General features: G+C 43.8%; 1 protein-coding gene across 1 annotated transcript in view; it reads left to right on the forward strand.

The window, feature by feature from the left end:
* plcg1 (phospholipase C, gamma 1) overlaps positions 1-19,101 on the forward strand; it is a 118,684-nt gene extending 99,583 nt beyond the window's left edge. The window contains exons 23-31 of the mRNA XM_043710716.1: positions 1,207-1,370; positions 2,621-2,717; positions 5,067-5,291; positions 7,115-7,263; positions 11,193-11,307; positions 13,215-13,376; positions 13,925-14,019; positions 14,500-14,681; positions 18,596-19,101. Of these exons, the coding sequence (XP_043566651.1) occupies positions 1,207-1,370; positions 2,621-2,717; positions 5,067-5,291; positions 7,115-7,263; positions 11,193-11,307; positions 13,215-13,376; positions 13,925-14,019; positions 14,500-14,681; positions 18,596-18,635 (1,229 nt within the window). The 3' untranslated portion in view covers positions 18,636-19,101. The remainder of the gene's footprint in view (positions 1-1,206; positions 1,371-2,620; positions 2,718-5,066; positions 5,292-7,114; positions 7,264-11,192; positions 11,308-13,214; positions 13,377-13,924; positions 14,020-14,499; positions 14,682-18,595) is intronic.
* Positions 19,102-19,765: the final 664 nt, after the last annotated feature.

Raw genomic sequence — 19,765 nt, forward strand, 5'->3', positions numbered from 1 at the left:
GCCCTATTATAGGAAAGATGTGGATGCTTTGGAGAGGGTTCAGAGGAAGTTTACCAGGATGCTGCCTGGAATGGAGGGCTTAACTTATGAAGAGAGGTTGACTGAGCTCGGACTTTTTTCATTGGAGAAAAGGAGGAGGAGAGGGGACCTAATTAAAGTATACCAAGATAATGAGAGGCATAGATAAAGTCGATAGTCAGAGACTATTTCCCAGGGCAGAAATGGCTAACACGACGGGTCATACTTTTAAGCTGTTTGGAGGAAAGTATAGAGGGGATATCAGAGGCGGGTTCTTTACACAGAGAGTTGTGAGAGCATGGAATGCGTTGCCAGCAGCGGTTGAGGTCATTGGGGACATTTAAGAAACTGCTGGACATGCATATGGTCACAAAAATTTGAGGGTGCATACATGAGGATCAATGGTCTGCACAACATTGTGGACTGAAGGGCCTGTTCTGTGCTGTACTGTTCTATGTTCTATGTCTATGGGAAATTGGAGGGAGAATGCAGCTGGGACAGGAGATTGGCCATCATTCTGTTGAATAGCATGAGGAAAGCTTGAGCGACCTTATAATCTGCAAATACATTTACTTATTGTGGTCTTATGTTTTATTGCATTAGGTGCTATCTAAGTATAGGTAGTTATTGTTGTTGATTTTGCCAGAAGACCATTGTTTTGAAGATGCCACATTGATTGGAACCAAATGTATAAATCTAGACATAAAAGTCGACTTGGTATGACCGCATTTTACTGGCCCCAAAAATCACGTATTTGTCTATCCTCAATGGATAAGTTCATCCCCACTTTTCAGCCACAACATACCACATTAGCAGTTAGCCTCAATATTTCACCCCACTTCCAGCAGAGCCCCAGGGATCACAGCGTGGACACAGATTATGTTGTGAATATGCATTGGGGTTTATGACTCGCTCACAGAAAAAAGCAGACCTTACATGGCAAAGGACAAACACAATCAGCGACCACACACAGGCATGCCAACAGTTCAGTTTCAAACTCAATTTTTGAGACTGCAACAATCTCTCCAGAATCAGGGGTTAACATATTCACCAACATCTAAAGTGTTTCCTTGAATTGACAAATTGTTGTTGGGTAGTTGATTGTCTTTGGCCTACAGAACTGGAGCATAGCCATGCCATCAGATGAACAGCTCCAATATTTTATTCACCCTTCTTGTCTCATTTCAGCCGTTCATCCAGATGGAAAAGGCAGTCGTCCCTATGTTTTTAAAATAAATGTGAGCTCGTTCAACCGTGCTGGTGAGACAATGGACCTGGCAGCAGAAACACTGGAAGATCTGAACGATTGGGTGGCCAAGATCCGGGAAGCAGCACAGACGGCAGACGCCAGGGTAAATTCACACACTTAAAGAAAACAGCTTGGAATGAGTTTCTCTTATACTTCATTGTGGGGGGGTGGGCATGATGGCTCAGTGGTTAGCACTGCTGCCTCACAGCACCAGGGACCTGGGTTCGAATCCAGCCTCGGGCGACTGTCTGTGTGGGTGTTTGCACATTTGCACATTCTCCCCGTTTCTGCATGGGTTTCCTCTGGATGCTCCGGTTTCCTGCCACAGTCTAAAGATGTGCAGGTTAGGTGAATTGGCCATGCTAAATTGCCCATCACGTTCAGGGATGTGTAGGTTAGGTGTATCATTCGGGGGAATGGGTCTGGTTGGGTTACTCTTCGGAGGGTCAGTGTGGACTTGTTGGGCCGAAGGGCCTGTTTCCACACTGTAGGCATTCTAATTAGAGGATTCATTGATACAACCTACATCCTTTTTAAAACATTTAGGAACTGAGATTTCACTCAATTGAATTTCATGTACAAAGGTAGATTTTTTTCCACACTGGGTTACTGTGATGTTTTCACTGACAGTAGGTAGCATGTTTCTGTTACATTTTGGCTGCTGCCAGGAAAAATACCCTTGGTAACACAAATTCTCTGGAAAATTCTCAGAGAATTTGGCTACTTACACCAATGAGGAAAGATGTTCCTGTACCCTAGCAAGAATAGGTAGCCCCAGCACTCTAACCCAGAGAGAACGGAACATCCCAGAAACTAACCCCAGCAAGAACAAGTGTCAAAGAATCTGCACCCCAACAAGAACAGGTATCACAGAAACTGTACCCCAACAAGAACAGGTATCACAGAAACTGTGCCCCAACAAGAACAGCTACCACAGAAACTGTACCTCAACAAGAACAGGTATCACAGAAACTGTGCCCCAACAAGAACAGCTACCACAGAAACTGTACCTCAACAAGAACAGGTATCACAGAAAGTGAGGACTGCAGATGCTGGAGAGTCAGACTCGAAAAGTGTGGTACTGGAAAAGCACAGCAGGCCAGACATATTCCTGATGAAGGACTTATGCCTGAAACGTTGATTCGTCTGCTCCTCGGATGCTGCCTGATCTGTTGTGCTTTTCCAGCGCCACCACAGAAACTGTGCCCTAATTAGAACAAGTATCACAGAAACTGTGCGCCAGCAAGCATAGGTATCATAGAAAGTAAATGCCCGCAAGAATTCAAAATTATTCTCTTAGTTTGAGGAGATGTCATTTTAAAGCTTTTAATTTGTGGTTTGATCACTTTTTAGAAGGAAGAGGGGAAGATGATGGAGCGCAGAAAGAAGATTGCTCTTGAACTCTCTGACCTAGTGGTGTATTGCAGACCTGTCCCCTTTGATGAAGAAAGTAAGTGATGTTAAGGACAACGCGCACACACAAACACTTCTCACTGTGTGTGCTCCTTCCCCTCAGATCCAAAGCAAATTCTCTTGTGAGTGGCCAGAGTGGGAGGGGAGGATTGGTGGACCACATGTGATATTGACAAAGGTGTAAGCGCATTCTGAATTGTATGGAATAGAACTACTAGAACGTGTACAATTATGGATTTGTTTCTTAAAGTGTAAATTTGCTGTTCTACAAACATTTCTGGTCTGGAAAATGTGACCCAATTGTTCTGAGTCATTATAACCTTGTAATCAAAAGTATCTATTTCCAAACCTTTACCCGGTGTGGCCCCATTTTAATGCCACTGATGTTATGAGAGCTCTGGTGCGGGAAAGCTTGGGCAGCCTCTTGAACGAGACTAGGCTGCCAGTAATTAAACTGCTGAGCACCGAGAGGTGAATGCACACCTCCCCCACCCTGGCCCTGCAGTTGAAAGAAGCAGTTTCCCCCAACCCCCACCATGTCACACAAAGTCAGAAGCGTTAAAATGGAGTCACACTGTGATAAAGTTCGAAGTAACTTAATCTTCTGAACAGATGGTGGGTAGGGTGGGGGGGCGGAGGGAGGAGGAACAAGAAGAAATTTCAGCATGGTGTAAGTTTTTGATGGTGGGGGTCTTAAAAGAAAATGAATACCTATCTTTGTTTAGAATTTTTTTTGCGACAGCAATCAGATCTCAAAAGATCCATCTGTGAGGTCACACCCACCAATTACAGAATATAACCTGGAGAATTTGAAGGAACCAAGGAGCTGTTAGCATTCAGTCTGAGAAAAGAACTTGTAACTTCACTCAAAGCTGCAATTTACTGTTTGTACGACTGGCTTATAATATCAGGATATTCCTCGGTTACATCCTTCGACTAGTTGCCCTAGTGGCTATTGTCCCTGTTGCTCTAAGGCAGTAGTGAAATAAAAAACAAAACAGGATTTCTGATTGGTATCCAGTGAATGTTGAAGTCCTTGACCCTCAACATTCTGACCCAAACATGAGGCGTGAAGTCACAAAGTTAAAAAAAATTAGTGAGCGATAGTGATCTGACTCTCACACTGATCTAAGAATATAATATAATAATAAAGTTTACACATTCTCCCTGTGTCTGTGGGGGGTTTCTGCTGGGTGCTCCGGTTTCCTCGCACAGTCCAAAGATGTGCAAGCTAGCTGGATTGGTCATGCTATATTACCCATAGTGTTCAGGGATGTGTAGCTTGGGTGCATCAGCCTTGGGAACCGGAGGGTTACAGGGATAGGGTAGGGGGATGGCTCTGGATGGGACACTCTCCAGAGGATCGGCGTGGGCCAAGTGGCCTGTTTCCACACTGTAGGAATTCTATGGTATTCTATGGTAATAGCAATTACTACCCGGGGCCACTTTGATGAATAGAAGATTTTGTTGCAAGACAACGATGGAATTGTGGAATAGACCACTGTAACACACCACAGGGTAAACTGTGGAGCTAGCCTGCAATACTTTGCAAATCGTGTTTGTTTGTGACGAAGTGGTGCTCCGAAAGTTTATACTTCCAAATAAACCTGTAGGACTATAAGCTGGTTGTGCGAGTTCCAATTGATCTCCCCAGTCCAGCACCAGCACCTGCACATCATTGACAAACATTAACCTTGGAACGTTGAGTGGGAAATGTTGACACAGTAATCTACAATGCTTAAAGTTGGCAGAAAAGTGTGATCAGAAATTGTGGCAACAGGAAAGTTTGTTTGCATTCTGCATGCAAGATTTTGAAAACACTGAACGATATTGGATGATATTTTACCTTTAATCTACTATTGATCTGCTGGTTAGACCAAGAGTGCAGGTCCAGTGGGTGTCAGTGCAGCCTTTCATTTTGAGTGGCAGGCAGGAAGGCTGCCTACACGTAGTAATAAATCTGTGAGGTGCCAGAAAATGTAGAAAATATTTGCACACCTGTCATCACTACAGAACTACAACTAGTGTCAGAAACTGAGGTTGCGTTGCTGAGGGGACAGGGAGTTCTGAACTGGTCATGGCACACATGAGCTAGGAAATGAATAGAATACTGCCAGATGTTGGTCAGAATGTGCTTTTTCTGAAATTGTTTCTCCCAGGGATCATTAGTTCATGCTAACCATGTGATATTGGTCATGTGGTCAACATGAAACCTTCCGGCCATGAAGCAGGTGGACAGTGATTAATGGACAAGGTGGATTACAAATAATGGGAAGGACATCCCCTCCCCAAGAAGAATGAGTGATTAGATGGTGTAGATAAAATTAGGAATGTGTGCAAGAAATGATAAGACAATAATCTCTCCCGTTGTTTCTTTGTGATACAGAGATTGGGAGTGATCGGGCCTGCTACCGGGATATGTCATCGTTTCCAGAAACCAAGGCAGAGAAATATGTGAACAGGGTCAAGGGGAAGAAATTTCTACAGTACAACCGTCTGCAGCTGAGTCGCATCTATCCCAAAGGCCAGCGTCTCGACTCATCCAACTACGACCCCTTGCCCATGTGGATTTGTGGCAGTCAGTTAGTGGCATTGAACTTCCAGACCCCAGGTCCTTGTTACTTTTTCCTTCTTCCTGTTTTTGTCCTCATTACCACTGAACCCACCCAACCCACACACGCAGTCTTGGTGTCACAACAGTTCCCGATTCCCGATCAATACCCTGTCTGAACTGGCTTTTGTTGCCAACAGCATTTGAATGTTACATTGTGCTTGTGTGGAATCTTAAAGGGAAGAAGTTGTGTTTGAGTTTGGATTCATTGTCGTCACATGCCCAGAGATACAGTGAAAAGTGTTGTTTTGCATGCTCTACAGGCAGATCATACCACACAAAGTACATCAGGGTAGCAGAATGGAGTGGAGAGTACAGTGTTACAGCCGCAGAGATGGTGAAGAGAGAGAGAGAGAGACAGAGAGAGATGAGAATTAATATTTGAGAGGTCCGTTCAAAAGTCTGATAACAGCAGAGAAGAAGATGTTCTTGAATCTGTCCGTATGCATATTCAAACATCTATATCTTCTGCCCAATGGAAGAGAGTGTAACCGGGGAGGGAGGGGTCTTTGATGATGTTGGTTGTTTTCCTGAGGTATAGGAAAGTATAGATGGAGCCAGTGTATGGGAGGTTGGTTAGCATGATGGACTGGGCTGTGCTTATGACTCTGTAGATTCTTGCAGTTTTGAGAAGAGCAGAAGTCATACCATCCAGATAGGATGCGATCTATGGTGCATCTATAAAAATGAGTAAGAGCCTTAGTGGACATGCCAAATTTCCTTAGCCTCCTCGGGAAGTTGTTATACTTTCTTGACCATCACTTCGACATGATGGACCAGGACAGATTGTCGGTGATCATCACTCCCGGAACTTGACACTCTTGACCGCAGCACTATTGATGCAGAATGAGCATTCAAGACAGTACTTTCCACATTGGTGTGCAGTCATGTGCACAGAAGGCTGTCAGTGGACAATGCTCACTGCCTGATGAGTTGACCTTCACTTCCTCAAGCATTCACTGGGTGAATGTTGGTCTAATGGTAATGTCACTGACCAGTAATCTGGCAGAGTCCAGGTTAATGCTGTAGGGATGTGGGTTCAAATCCCACTGTGGCAGCTTTGTAGAATTTAAATTCAGTTAACAAAATTTGGAATTAAAAGCTTGTCTCAGGAGGGAGTTGACCATGAAAGCTATTACTCATTCTTGTAAAACTGGTTCACTAGTGTCCATTAGGGAAGGAAATCTGCCACCTTTACCTAGTCTGACCTACATCTGACTCCAGACTCACAGCAATGTTGTTTTCTTTTAACTGCCCTTTGAATTGGCCCACGAGCAACTGAGGTCAAGGGTAATGATGGATGGGCAAAAGCCCACTTCCCATGGAAAATAAAACTTTCCTGAAGCAATCCCACAACAGTACAAGGCAAACATTATGACGGGAAGGAGTATGTTATGGGAACAAGGATGATGAAGCTAGTGGGGAAGTATGCAGAGGTTGCCCAATTACTCTGTCTGATAGGCTCCTGTCAAGGACTCTGAACCACTACTTGTGACTACACTGATTGAGCATCCCATACCATCCATTGATTTTCCAGTGCTAACTTTTTAATTATATTTCCATCCCATCTTGCAGGATGGTGTTGGTTGGAACTGCCTTTGTTTGTGGTGGAATAGGCTTGGTTTCAGCTTTTCTGTTCTTAGTAGAGCTTAAGTCCACAGTGTTAAACTTGGCACAAAATCTCATTGTTTACTCTAGTTTTGCTTGGATTGAAAACAATAAAGTTATGAAACTGAATCTGATACAGACTGTAGGCTAGTTGCAAGTGGTTAAGGGCTTTGATAATATGTCCTAATTCCTTATATTTTATCTCTGTCTCCCAGATAAACCCATGCAGATGAATCAGTCGTTGTTCATGTTGAATGGGAGGTGTGGGTATGTTCTGCAGCCATCCATCATGAGGGACGACCAGTTTGATCCTTTTGACAAACACTCTGTGAGGCCGACTGAGTCACTCATCATTCAACTCCAGGTCTGTTACATGGTCAACATCATTGTTCTGTTTCCTTATCTGTAAGGTTAGATTGAAATCAGCTTCTCAGACATTAGGCAGATTTAAAGGGCTGTTTTGCAATCGTATTATTGTGTTACTGTATGGAGGATGTTGTGTTGCAGTAATCAGTGAGGCACTGTTAGGGTAAAACACCAAAAAGGAAATATCATAAGTTAAAAACAAATCATAGTCTGGGTTTTACAGTCTACTGAATTAACATTTGGGAGGATGAATTAATTGAGGAAAAAAGACGAAATACACTTACGTCAAGTCTTTATCACCTCAGGATGATCCAAAGTGTTTAATTCACAATTACGTACTTCCGTAGTGTGTGTCATCGTGTAGTAAACACGGGAGCCAATTTGAACACAAGGTCCCACAATCAGCAGTGAGTAAATGGCCAGATAATTTATTTTGTGACAGTGATTTAGTGATAAGTATTCACCAAGGCATCAGGGATAACTTCTGAGTATAGTGTAAAAGACCTTTTTTTATGGATACCTTTGTGGACTGTCAGTTTAAAGCTAACAGTTCCAACAGTGCACTGGACTGCAGCACCTACAGTCGGACAGGAAGAGGTTTCAAAGACTTAAGGGAATGCAGTGGTGATTTGAAGTTATGTAATTGGTTAATAAGGAACCACAGTACAGTAGTGACAGTGAATGGAGGGCCTTTGATGAGTTTTTAAAATTCTTTCATGGGAAGTGGGTGTCACTGGTTGGGTAGAATTTATTGACCACCCCTAATTGTCCTTAAGAGGGACAACTTACAACTGCACAGAGGTGAAGTCAAGGCAATGGAGGGAGGGCACGAATTTCCAAGCAAACTTTGGGCACAACACCACCTGCCCCACATGGGGCTGAGTATGCAGATTGTGCATTGAATAACCACCCATCTCTGAATCCATCGAACGAGAAACAAGTCCTCTTCGGTCTCACAGGACCAACTAAGAGGAGGAAGGATCATTTGGGATGAATCACTGAAGGCCAGTGAGGAGATAGTTGAAGAAATTAAGCCAAAGTTACTGCAGTGGAAGTAGCAAGTTTTGAAGATAAATTTGGAGAAATAATCAGAGCCAGAAGAAGTCAGGAATGTGAAATACCTCCACAGAGGCCAATATCCCATCACTGAATTACCTTTTATTTACATGTGCATAGTGCTTAAAGACAATAAAAACTGCAGATGCTGGAAGCCAGAGTCAATGGATGTGATGCTGGAATCACACAGAAAGTCAGACAGCATCTGAGGAGCAGGAAAGTCAACATTTCAGGCCTAAAACCTTCATCAGGACTGGGGAGGGGGAGTGGAGGCCAGAAGTATATAGTGGGAGGGAGGTGAGGCTGTGGGAAGGGTAGGGAGTCGGTGATTGGTGAATGCAGGTGGCGGTTATTGTGATTGGTCAGTGGGAAGGGTGCTGCGGATAGGTGAGTAGGAAGATGGACAGGTTAGAACAGGTCAGTGAGGCAAGGAGGATGGGGAGCTGGGCATGGGGTAAGGTTGGGGATGGAGGGATTTTGATGCTAGTGAAGTCAATATTTTGGGATGTAAGCTCCCCAGGTGAAATATAAGGTGTTGCTCCTCAAGTTTAGTTTGGCCTCACTATGACAGTAAAGGAGGCCAAAGATGGACATGTCGCCAGAGGAGACACAGGGTTAGTTGATGCATGCAGAGTGCAGATGTTCCCCTAGTCCGGCTGCCTTAGAGATGGCTCTCAGGGTGAGCTGATTTCTGACACTCTGTTTATAATATTTTATTAAACAAATTACAAAAAACAGTTAACATTAACAGATGTATACAACAACAATTTTACAAGGGAGAGGAGCAGCAAAGCCAGGCCCCAAACCCTACCGTTCAACCAGTTGACAGGGAGATGAGGACAAACCTCAAATCCCAGTTTCACATATTAAAAGACACAGTGACAACGACATTTGTACATAAGAGGACAATCCAGTTGCATAAAAAAGTGCATACAATACAGACCCAGCAAGGCCCCATCCCTCCCACCTTCCGACCATTCTAAGGCAGCCCGCCCCTACCCACCTCTGGCTCTCGGTCCACCCCATGCCCCTTCCAGTTCTCGGTCCGCCCTGACACACCTTTTGACCACCTCTAGGACAGCCCGCCCTGGTACCCGCCCGGGGTGACAGCGCTGAGGACGGCTACCCACCTTCTGGCTCTCGGTCTGCCCCTACTACCATTTGGCTCTCACCCACCCTGATGCGCCATCCGGCCAGTGGGCTATCCTGGCACACCTTCCGGCCACCTCTAGGACAGCCCGTCCCCTTCCCTGGGACGACAGCGTGTAGGGTAGCCCACAAGCCTTCCGGATCTCAGCCCGCCCGTACGCACCTTCTGGCTCTCGGCTGCTCTGACACCTTTCGACCACCTCTAGGACAACCCGTCCTGATTACCCCTTCTCGGGACGACAGTGCTCAGAACAGCCTACCCACCATCTGGCTCTCGGGGCAACTAGCATCAGGGTGGCCTACCCACCCTCCGGCTCTCTGGGTGACAGCATTCAGGACGACCCATGAGCCTCCCAGCTCACAGCAAGGCCTGCCAGACCCAGGGACACACAAGACAGTGCAGGTGATAGATCCAGGAAACACCACAATACAGTTAATTACCAAAAAAACAGTGTCCTTACTGGTACACAGTCCAAATCTATACAGTTTTCAAGATTTGGAATCCATTTCCAAGAAGAGTCCACTCCAGTATACAATATGCATTGTCAGAAATAGAGTCCACTCCAAACTGCAGAGTCCGTTGCTAAAAACAAAGTCCGCAACCAAGGGCAGAGTCCACTCCTGCAGGCAGCAAATTCACATCCCACAGCACACAGTGTTCAGTCTCCATAGAGTCCTGGCCCAGCCTTGGAAAACCAGGCCCACTCACAGGAACATAGTACATTGTACAGGTGCAGTTAACTCACAGGGGTTTGGTCCACTCCTAAAGGAAAGGTCTTCACCCAAACTCCAGGGTACAGCAAGTGCTCACCTCCCAGCACACACACAGGTGTTCAATCTTCAGAGGCCCAGTCCCAGGGCTAGGCCTCCCCACAGGAACAGCTCCTCTGGTAAAATGTATGTCTTTCACAAGAGCTCAGTCCAAGCACCAATAAAAAGTGAAGACACATACAAAAAACAAAAGAAAACTAGAGTCCAAGGGCTAAGCCCTACCATAAAACTAACATTGTCCTTTTCTCAAAAAGAGTAAAAAGAGAAACCAGCCAGTGAAACAACAATCCCCTAATGAGAACTGAGTTACACCTGAAACACATTATGTGCACCAGGAGTTTAACAATCAGTCCTCACCAAAAGGAATGCCAGTTAACAAACTGGCTAAATAATTCAGCCAGTTCAGGAATCAGGTTTCCACCCCAGAAAAAAGGAGCAGAAACCAACTGCAACAGTAACATACTGACTATAGCACCAGCTAGCATAGAGTCAGTCCCCTAAACTGAGGAGACTCTGAATCTCCTGTTTATATCTGTCAGCCAGGGCTCCTTGATTGGGCCAGATTAACAGATCCAGTCAGGGAACTCATAGTCTGTCAGGTCCACGTGGCTGACCTCATTACAATCACTACAGGAAGGAAATTGAATCAAAGGATAAGGTACTGTTTTCGACAGAGATAGGAGCACATTGGGAGAAAGTGAGGACTGCAGATGCTGGAGTTCAGAGTCGAGGGTGTAGTGCTAGAAAAGCACAGCAGGTCAGGCAGCATCCGATAAACAGGAGAATTGACGTTTCGGGCATAAGCCCTTCATCAGGCTTTGTAGGTATATCATCTTGTATCAGCAGTTTTAATGAAATATAGATGATGGTGGAGGGCTGGTTAGCGAGATATAACAGATGAATAACTGTTTTTGCATTTTCTTAAAATTCTCTTAAAATTGATTTCACCAGGTTCTGGGTGCTCGTCACTTGCCTAAGAATGGCAGAGGCATTACCTCTCCATTTGTAGAGGTTGAGGTTTGTGGATCTGACTACGATAACTGCAAGTACAAGACTGAGATTGTTGGTAAGAAGATCGCCCTTATCTTCAACCTTGACACAGCCAACACCCAGCGACAGTTGCGGTGACAACTTCCTCTGTGCGGTGACAACTTCCTCTGTGATGTTGTTATCAACTTTTCACCATTTTATCTTCTTCTTCACTCTGTGGTGGAGCTGTAGTGGACTTCCCTGAGAGCAGTCTCACCAACTGCACTTTCAGACTTTAATTTGCAGGACATACAGCCATGGATGGGGATGAGATTTTATTCTCTAATTTAGTCCTGGATTACACTCAGTCAGGTCAAGGGTGCTGCCTTAAAACTGACCCTGCTTAAACACTCTCCCTTCAGTAGCTTGTTGTGAAAACTCTTACGGCTTATCACTTGTCCCTATATTTCCAGTGTTAAGGAAGTACTTGAATGTCACTTGATAAGTGTAGGGGAAGTGGTAGTGTAGTGGTAATGTCACTGCGCTCGTTGTTCAAAGGCCTCTGCTCATGCTCTGGGGACAAAGGTTTGAATCCTAGAATGTAAATTGAAGTTAATCATAAATCCTGAATCTGTCTCAGGAGGGGTGACCATGAACCTATTGTCAATTATTATAAAAATCCATGTGGTTCACTTAATGTCCTTTAGGGAAGGAAAACTTCCATTCTCATCCAATGCCGGCCACGTATGACTCATACCCACAGTAACATCGTTGACTCTTAAATCCCGCCTGAAATGATAGAAATGAAACCATCACCCGCCCCAAATATGTATTTTACTGAACTGCTGCAGAATGGGTAAAAGTTATCTGTTTAGGGGATTTTGTGGCACTGTAGTGGCCCTGCCTCTGGAAGGGAAGGTCCAGGTTTGAGTCCCACAATCCCTGGAGCTCTGTCTGACCAGGTTATTTCAAAATTGTTTTTGATGGTCTGTGGCACAGTGGTAGTGTCCCTACTTCTGAACTCGAATGTCCAATTCAAATCCCACCTGTCCCAGAGATGTGTCACAGCATGTTCAAACAGGTTGATTACAATAACTATTACCATTAGCCCCAATGTCCCTTGGTCAGGTCAGGCCTCAGGTTGGAATCTATCATCCCTCTCGGAATATTTGTGTACATACATCAGACATTGGGCACGGGTCTGATTTCCTCAGATAGGTTGCATCGATCTTTCACAGTGACTATGTTTGCTATGGCTTACCCATGAGGAGGAAGTATCATAGAAATGTTAAATTCATTTGAATACAAGTCGTTCTGCTTTAATGTGCGCTTCGTTAAGACAAATCAGCTGTAACACAATTGACGAATTGGGGACACGGTTTCTAAAGCACGAACTTTTAAAACGTGTGTTGGCTGTAACACGATTAGATCACCAACACTTTAAGCACTGTTTCTGACGTGTGATTTTTCTATAAACAGGATTGCAAAAAATGCAACCATTGTGTTACAAAAGAACTGCCTGTATTCAAGAAGGGATCAATAGCATGTAGAGAAGAGGGGAGATGAAACAAAATTACCAAGAGAGCAGGCCAAAGGGCCTCACATTATCCAGTGTGAGGGATATTATTGTTGAACACGATGATACAGTATTAGTAGTGAATAACAACAATTTGCATTTTTATAGCACTTATAAAATAGGAAATGCCTGCAGAACTTTTACTCAGGTATTTCAACAAAACTGGATACTGAGTTACATCAGGAAATCTGAGGACAGATGACAAAAAGTGTGGTCAGAGAGGTAAGTATAAAGGAGTAGCAAAAGAGAGTTAAGGTGGGAATTTCAGAACTTTGGGTCCTGGCATTGAAGTTTGTGTGAAGCTGATGAAGTTCTTAAGAGGCCAAAATTAAATGTGTAAATTGAGTGTCTTGTAGTTCCCAAAAGGTCTTCTGTTTGGTGGCACACTGTAGGAAATAATGGTTCCATTTTCATTTCTTTTCATTTAGCGGTGAATGGCTTAAACCCCACATGGACGGCAAAGCCATTTTCTATAAACATCACTAACCCAGAATTCAGCTTCTTACGATTTGTTGTCTACGAGGAGGATGTGTTCAGCGATCAGAATTTCCTGGCAGAAGCAACCTTTCCTGTCAAAGCCATAAGGACAGGTAGCCAAGAGAAACATTATCGTCTCCTCATTCCTTATGCTGTGCAATGTCTCTCCAATGTCCTGCTTCACCACCCTCCTCCTTTTGTCTGCTGTCCCTCGTTAGTTCAGTTCTCGTCTCCTAACTTGTTTGGTAAACCATGCCACATTTTGTCCCCATTCTGTGTTGTTTCATTGCTCGTTCCTCTTTATTTAACTGCCCACCCCTCATGCTGTATTGCTGCCCACTCATGTGAGGAAAAACAGGACTTAGGAACAGGAGTATGCCATTTGGCCAACCTAGCATACTCCACCATTCAATAGATTTATGGCCAATCTGGATGTAGCCTCAAGTCCATTTTCCTGTCTACTCCTTTCTTAACCTTTGATTCCTGTGTCTATCAAAAATCTTTCATCACTGACAATTCACAAGTGATTTTATCCACAAGTTGCTAGGTTCCATTATCAGACCTTGTGTTCCTCCTCAAACCCCATCACTACCCCTACATCCTTGTCCACTTCCTTCTATAATGCATGCTGTTACTCAGCTGATCTCTCTTGTTTTCTCAGGATACCGATCGGTGCCTTTGAAGAATAGCTACAGCGAGGATCTTGAATTGGCGGCATTAATGGTCCACCTGGAGATCTTGGAATCAATGATAAGGGTAGGACAGCTACCCTCCCAACCTTGTTTGCCCTTCCACAGCATGGGAGTGGCCAATCAGCGACATTCCCGATCCATGCTGAGTCCTGGTCTTCCCAAAGGTTGATTCCCCAGCAAGAGAGGGGCGCTGACTGAATCACACACCTTATACAGAGCCCCAGTCTTATCTGATAACTTTTTTGAAATTAAGGTTAGAAATTAGAAAGAATGGATAGGGTTATGACAAGATACAAATATAATGTTCATTGTAACTGGAGTCTTTACTCAAAAGTAAATGATTTAGGAGGCCATAGGGAGGAAGCAAGTGAGCAGGTCTTATTACCTGTATATTTCAGGGGGTAGACAGAGGCATGGTGGTTGGGTGGCTTCCTTTTGTTCTGTTATAGAATTATATTGACTCTTTCTCTGCTCCCATGCTGCTTCTTTGTCCCCTGCTAACCCCTCCTCCTCCTTATTAATTTTAACTGTTGTCTTTGCTCAGGAAAATGGTGACACAGTTCTGTGTCCGTTAAATCTGTCCCTTCGAGAGCGCAGTGCTGACCATTCTAGCCAACTGCTGGCCTTCAGGAGTAGAGAGGGATCGTTTGATGCTCGATATCAGCAGGAAGATCTAAGGCTTTTCCAGGAACAGCAGCTGGAGCACACAGAGACCAGAGAGAGGAGGTAAAGCTGTGTTATCTGAATACAGAACAATAACAAGTGAATCAACTGAATTCAACTAACTTGAGGCTCTAACAGACGTGGTCACAATGCAGCACAACAGGGGGCAAAAGTGCTTTAGTCATTGGGCTATAGTAATCCAGAAGCCCAGGCCATGCTCTGGGACTATCAGTTTAAATCCTGTCACAGCTACTAGTGGAATCTGAACTCAGTTAATAAATTTGAAATTATATAAAGCCCAAACTATTATCAGTTGTTGTAAAATCCCAACTGGTTTGCTAATGTCCTTCTGGGAAGGAAATCTGCTGGCCTTACTCAGTCTGGCCAACATGTGACTCTAGATTTGTGGCCATGTGGTTGCCTTTTAACTGCCCTCTGAAATGATCAAGCAGAAAACCACTCAGAGCAAGAGAAATGATGAAGGGGCAGCAAATGCTAGACGTGCCAGCGATGTCCATCTCCCATGTCGGAAGAATAAGAAATTGCAAATATTATAAAATCATCTAGCGTGGAAGGATGCTGCTCAGTGAAGGTTACCTGACTGTTTGTAAAAGCTATCTAATTAATCCCACTCCTCCACTATTTTCCCACAGCTTTGCCTTTTTTTCCTTCCCAATATAAATCCAATTTTGTCATCATCGACTAACTCAGCATAAATTGAGGATTAAACCTGATGCTTGTGTTGGGCAGCTGGCCCTGCAGCGTAATGTGATGTATTATTGAGACAGGCTAGTTTTTTTTATTTTTAACAAACGTGTTGGATGAGTTGTGAAGCAGCAGCATGCTATTGTGATTGCATCATCTTGACACCATCCCCTACGCATGAAGTTACCATGGTGAAGCGACCCTTTCAATAGTAATGAAGAATTCATTACCACAGAGAGCTTTGAGGCTGGGTTATCAAGAATACTTAGAACTGAGATAAGGCAGATTTTTACTCAATAAGGGATTTAAGGATTTTAGGGAAAGGCTGGAAAGTGGAGTTGAGGATTATCAGATTTGTTGTGTATCTCATTGAATGGCAAAGCAGACTCAATGGGCTGAATGGCCTAACTTTTGGACCTATATCTTATGATTTCATGGTATATTTATTCTGAATGCAGTTTTTATATATATCTGTGTGTGTATTTTGTTCAGTTTTTATATTATTATTACATTTTGAGAAAATTTGTAGCTCAGGTTGAGGTTCTGGATGTAGGTTTGCTCGCTGAGCTGGAAGGTTCATTTTCAGATGCTTCATCACCATATTAGGTAACATAACTAGGCTAGCTCACTGATGATGTCACCGAGTATGGTGATGAAACGTCTGAAAACAAACCTTCCAGCTCAGCAAGCAAACCTACATCCATTATTATTACACTACTGATAATGAAAATTTCATGCTGATAACTGTCTATTCCGTCTACCAATAATTGCCACAATAGCATTCAGTCTAATGTCTGTCTTTTCAACAGCCTGTCATCTTCATGCTGACTTAAGAGTTATTCTAGGCAATCATTAATATTATGAATGACCAGGGAAGTAAAAGGTATGTTGGTATTCATTTCAGAGGGTTTTGAGAAGTAAAGACATCTTGCTCCAATTATATGGAACCGAAATGTGACCCCATCTGGAGAATTGCATGCAGTTTTGGACTCCTTACCTTTGTGCAGTGGCACAAAGATTCACCAGACTGAGCCCTGGGATGTCTGGATCCTCCTGTGAGGAGAGATTGAGGAGGCAGAGCCTGTATTCTCTAGAAGTTTAGTGCGGCACGGTGGCTCAGTGGTTAGCACTACTGCCTCACAGCGCCACGGACCCAGGTTCGATACCGGCCTCGGGCAACTGTCTGTATGGAGTTTGCACATTCTCCCCCCGTGGGTTTCCTCCAGGTGCTCCGGTTTCCTCCCTCAATCCAAAGGTGTGCAGGTTAGGTGAATTGGCCATGCTAAAATTGCCCATGGTGTAGGTTATTAGTCAGGGGCAAATATAGGGTAGAGGAATGGGTCTGGGTGGGTTACTCTTCGGAGAGTCGGTGTGGACATGTTGGGCTGAAGAGCCTGTTTCCACACTGTAGGAATTCTAATTCTAAGTCAAAAGAATGAGAGCTTCCAGCTCAGCAAGCAAACTTACATCCATTATTATTACACTACTGATAATGAAAATTTCATGCTGATAACTGTCTATTCCGTCTACCAATAATTGCCACAATAGCATTCAGTCTAATGTCTGTGTTTTCAACAGCCTGTCATCTTCATCCTGACTTAAGAGTTATTCTAGGCAATCATTAATATTATGAATGACCAGGGAAGTAAAAGGTATGTTGGTATTCATTTCAGAGGGTTTTGAGAAGTAAAGACGTCTTGCTCCAATTATATGGAACCGAAATGTGACCCCATCTGGGGAACTGCATGCAGTTTTGGACTCCTTACCTTTGTGCAGTGGCACAAAAATTCACCAGACTGAGCCCTGGGATGTCTGGATCCTCCTGTGAGGAGAGATTGAGGAGGCAGAGCCTGTATTCTCTAGAGGTTTAGTGCGGCACGGTGTCTCAGTGGTTAGCACTACTGCCTCACAGCGCCATGGACCCAGGTTCGATTCCGGCCTCGGGCAACTGTCTGTATGGAGTTTGCACATTCACCCCCCGTGGGTTTCCTCCAGGTGCTCCGGTTTCCTCCCTCAATCCAAAGGTGTGCAGGGTAGGTGAATTGGCCATGCTAAAATTGCCCATGGTGTAGGTTATTAGTCAGGGGCAAATATATGGTAGAGGCATGGGTCTGGGTGGGTTACTCTTCGGAGAGTCGGTATGGACTTGTTGGGCTGAACGGCCTGTTTCCACACTGTAGGAATTCTAATTCTAAGTCAAAAGAATGAGAGCTGATCTCATTGCAGCATACAAAGTTTATATTTGATACAGCGGAGCCTGGCAGAACACTTCCTTGGATGGGAATGGGGAGGATTAGGGCCAGTCACACAGTCTCATAAATAAGAAGTCATTTCAAACTGAGAAGGAATTTCTTGACACAGAGGGTGATGAAATCTCCAGCCTAGAGGAGGCTCAATCATTGAATATATTCAAGGCAGAGAATAAAGATTTCTAGAATTTTGTTTTATTCATTAGATATGGGCGTCACAGCCCAGGGGAACATTTATTGCCAATCCCTAATGCCCAGAAAGCAGTTAAGAGTCAACCACATTGCTGTGAGTCTGGAGTCACATGTAGGGCAGACCAAGTAAAGATGGTCATTAGTGAACCAGATGGGATTTTCCTGGCAATCAGCAATGTTTCCATGGTCATCATTAGACTCTGATTTCCAGATTATTATTGAGTTCAATTCCACCATCTTCTGGTCGTTCTGCTATAAGGTATGTTTCGTCAACACAAATTGGCCATAACGCAATTGACGAATTGTAGACATTGTTTGGATGACACAGACTTTCTACTGAAGAGGTGTGGTGATTTTCTATTAGTGATCTTTTACAGTGTGGTTTTCCATAGCATGATTTTCTGTAGCGTGAGGTTGCAGAGGAACACAGCTGTCGCTTTATAGTAGAGCAACCTGTACCCTGGTAGGATTCGAACCCAGGTACCCAGAACATTAGCTGGGTCGCTGGTTTAATAGTCTCGCAATCATACCATTAGGCCATCAAGCTCTTGTATTTTAAAGATATCAAGGGATGTTGAGATAATGCGGGAAAATGGTGTTGATTTAGGAGATCTGTCATGATCTCATTAAGTGGCAGATTGGGCTCGAGAGGGTAAATGACCTAATCCTGCTCCTTTTAATTATGTTCCTACGTTATCCTTTATCTGAGGAAGTGCCTTTTGGTAGTCATTTTAAAGTTTGTTTTAAATTTGAAATAATTTATTTTGTATGATATTTTGCCACCAACTTTCCATTGCTGGTCAACAACATCATTCTGTTTCTTTCACTCAGATTATTAAGAAGAACTCGGATAAGTGGAGACAACAGATGAAGGTTGGGGGAGACGGATTGTGCGGATTCTCTGTCAGTTCTAGGGACGTGGACTGCTACAATTTGGTTTCTATGGAAACTCTTGCTGGCTCTGGCCTATTTCGGACAGCCTCTCCGATTCATAACCTTTGTATTAACAGGAAAGTGACGTTTTTTTAATGTGCTGTTTGAAAAAAAACATTAGTTTTAAAGAAGAGAGAAAAATAAGAAAATTCACACCAGGTAGAGATGGGAACTGGCCAGTTTTTCATCTTTGTAGTTACTTTTCTGTTGAATTGTGCAGCCTGGTCAATCATTCGTGATCTACTGCTTATTAAACTGTGAGAATTGTTCTTACTTAAAGAACAGATTGAATATACAGTGTACCTGTGCTCGTGTCATGTAATATAATGATAACGATGCCTTTCACCCAGAGGGGCATCAAGTCATAAAGTAGAGTGTGATTATTAAATACATGTCCATGATATACAGCATTCTCCTGTGCAATTTATTTGGATATATTGGGTGTCATTAGCAGCTGCTGCTCTTCAGCACTGGCTCACAGGTCACTGGAGCTTATGTTTGACTCTGTAAAAATGCTTGCTGGGAATGATTACTGGACAGCTCTTTATATCCTGGGGAGAAATCTGTTCAGAGCTCTCAGTTGGGCTGACACCAAGGTTACAAATTCAGGACTGGAATGTCATGAATGCAAAAACATCCCAGCATGCAAATGAGAGAGTTCATGGAATCTTACAACAAAGAAAGAGTCCATTCAACCCATTATGTCTGGCAGATCCTGAAAGAGCTACCCCAATTTGTTTCACTGCACTGCATTTCCCCCTTGTCCTGCAATAGATTTCTTTCTCAAGCATCGAGCCAGCACTGTTTAAGGCAGTGCATTGCAAATCATAATGACTCGCTAGAGTCGTGAAGTCATAGAGATAGACCCTTCGGTCCAACTTGTCTGTGCCAACCAGATATCCCAAATTAAACTTGTTCCATTTGCCACACTTGGCCCATAGCCTGTAAACCCTTCCTATTCATATTCCTCTATTCCTGATGAAGGGCTTTTGCCCGAAATGTCGATTTTCCTGCTGCTCGGATGCTGCCTGACCTGATCTGCTTTTCCAGCACCACTCTAATCTAGAC

Source organism: Chiloscyllium plagiosum, chromosome 20 (genome assembly GCF_004010195.1).
Source record: "Chiloscyllium plagiosum isolate BGI_BamShark_2017 chromosome 20, ASM401019v2, whole genome shotgun sequence".
In the NCBI taxonomy this organism is placed as follows: domain Eukaryota; kingdom Metazoa; phylum Chordata; class Chondrichthyes; order Orectolobiformes; family Hemiscylliidae; genus Chiloscyllium; species Chiloscyllium plagiosum.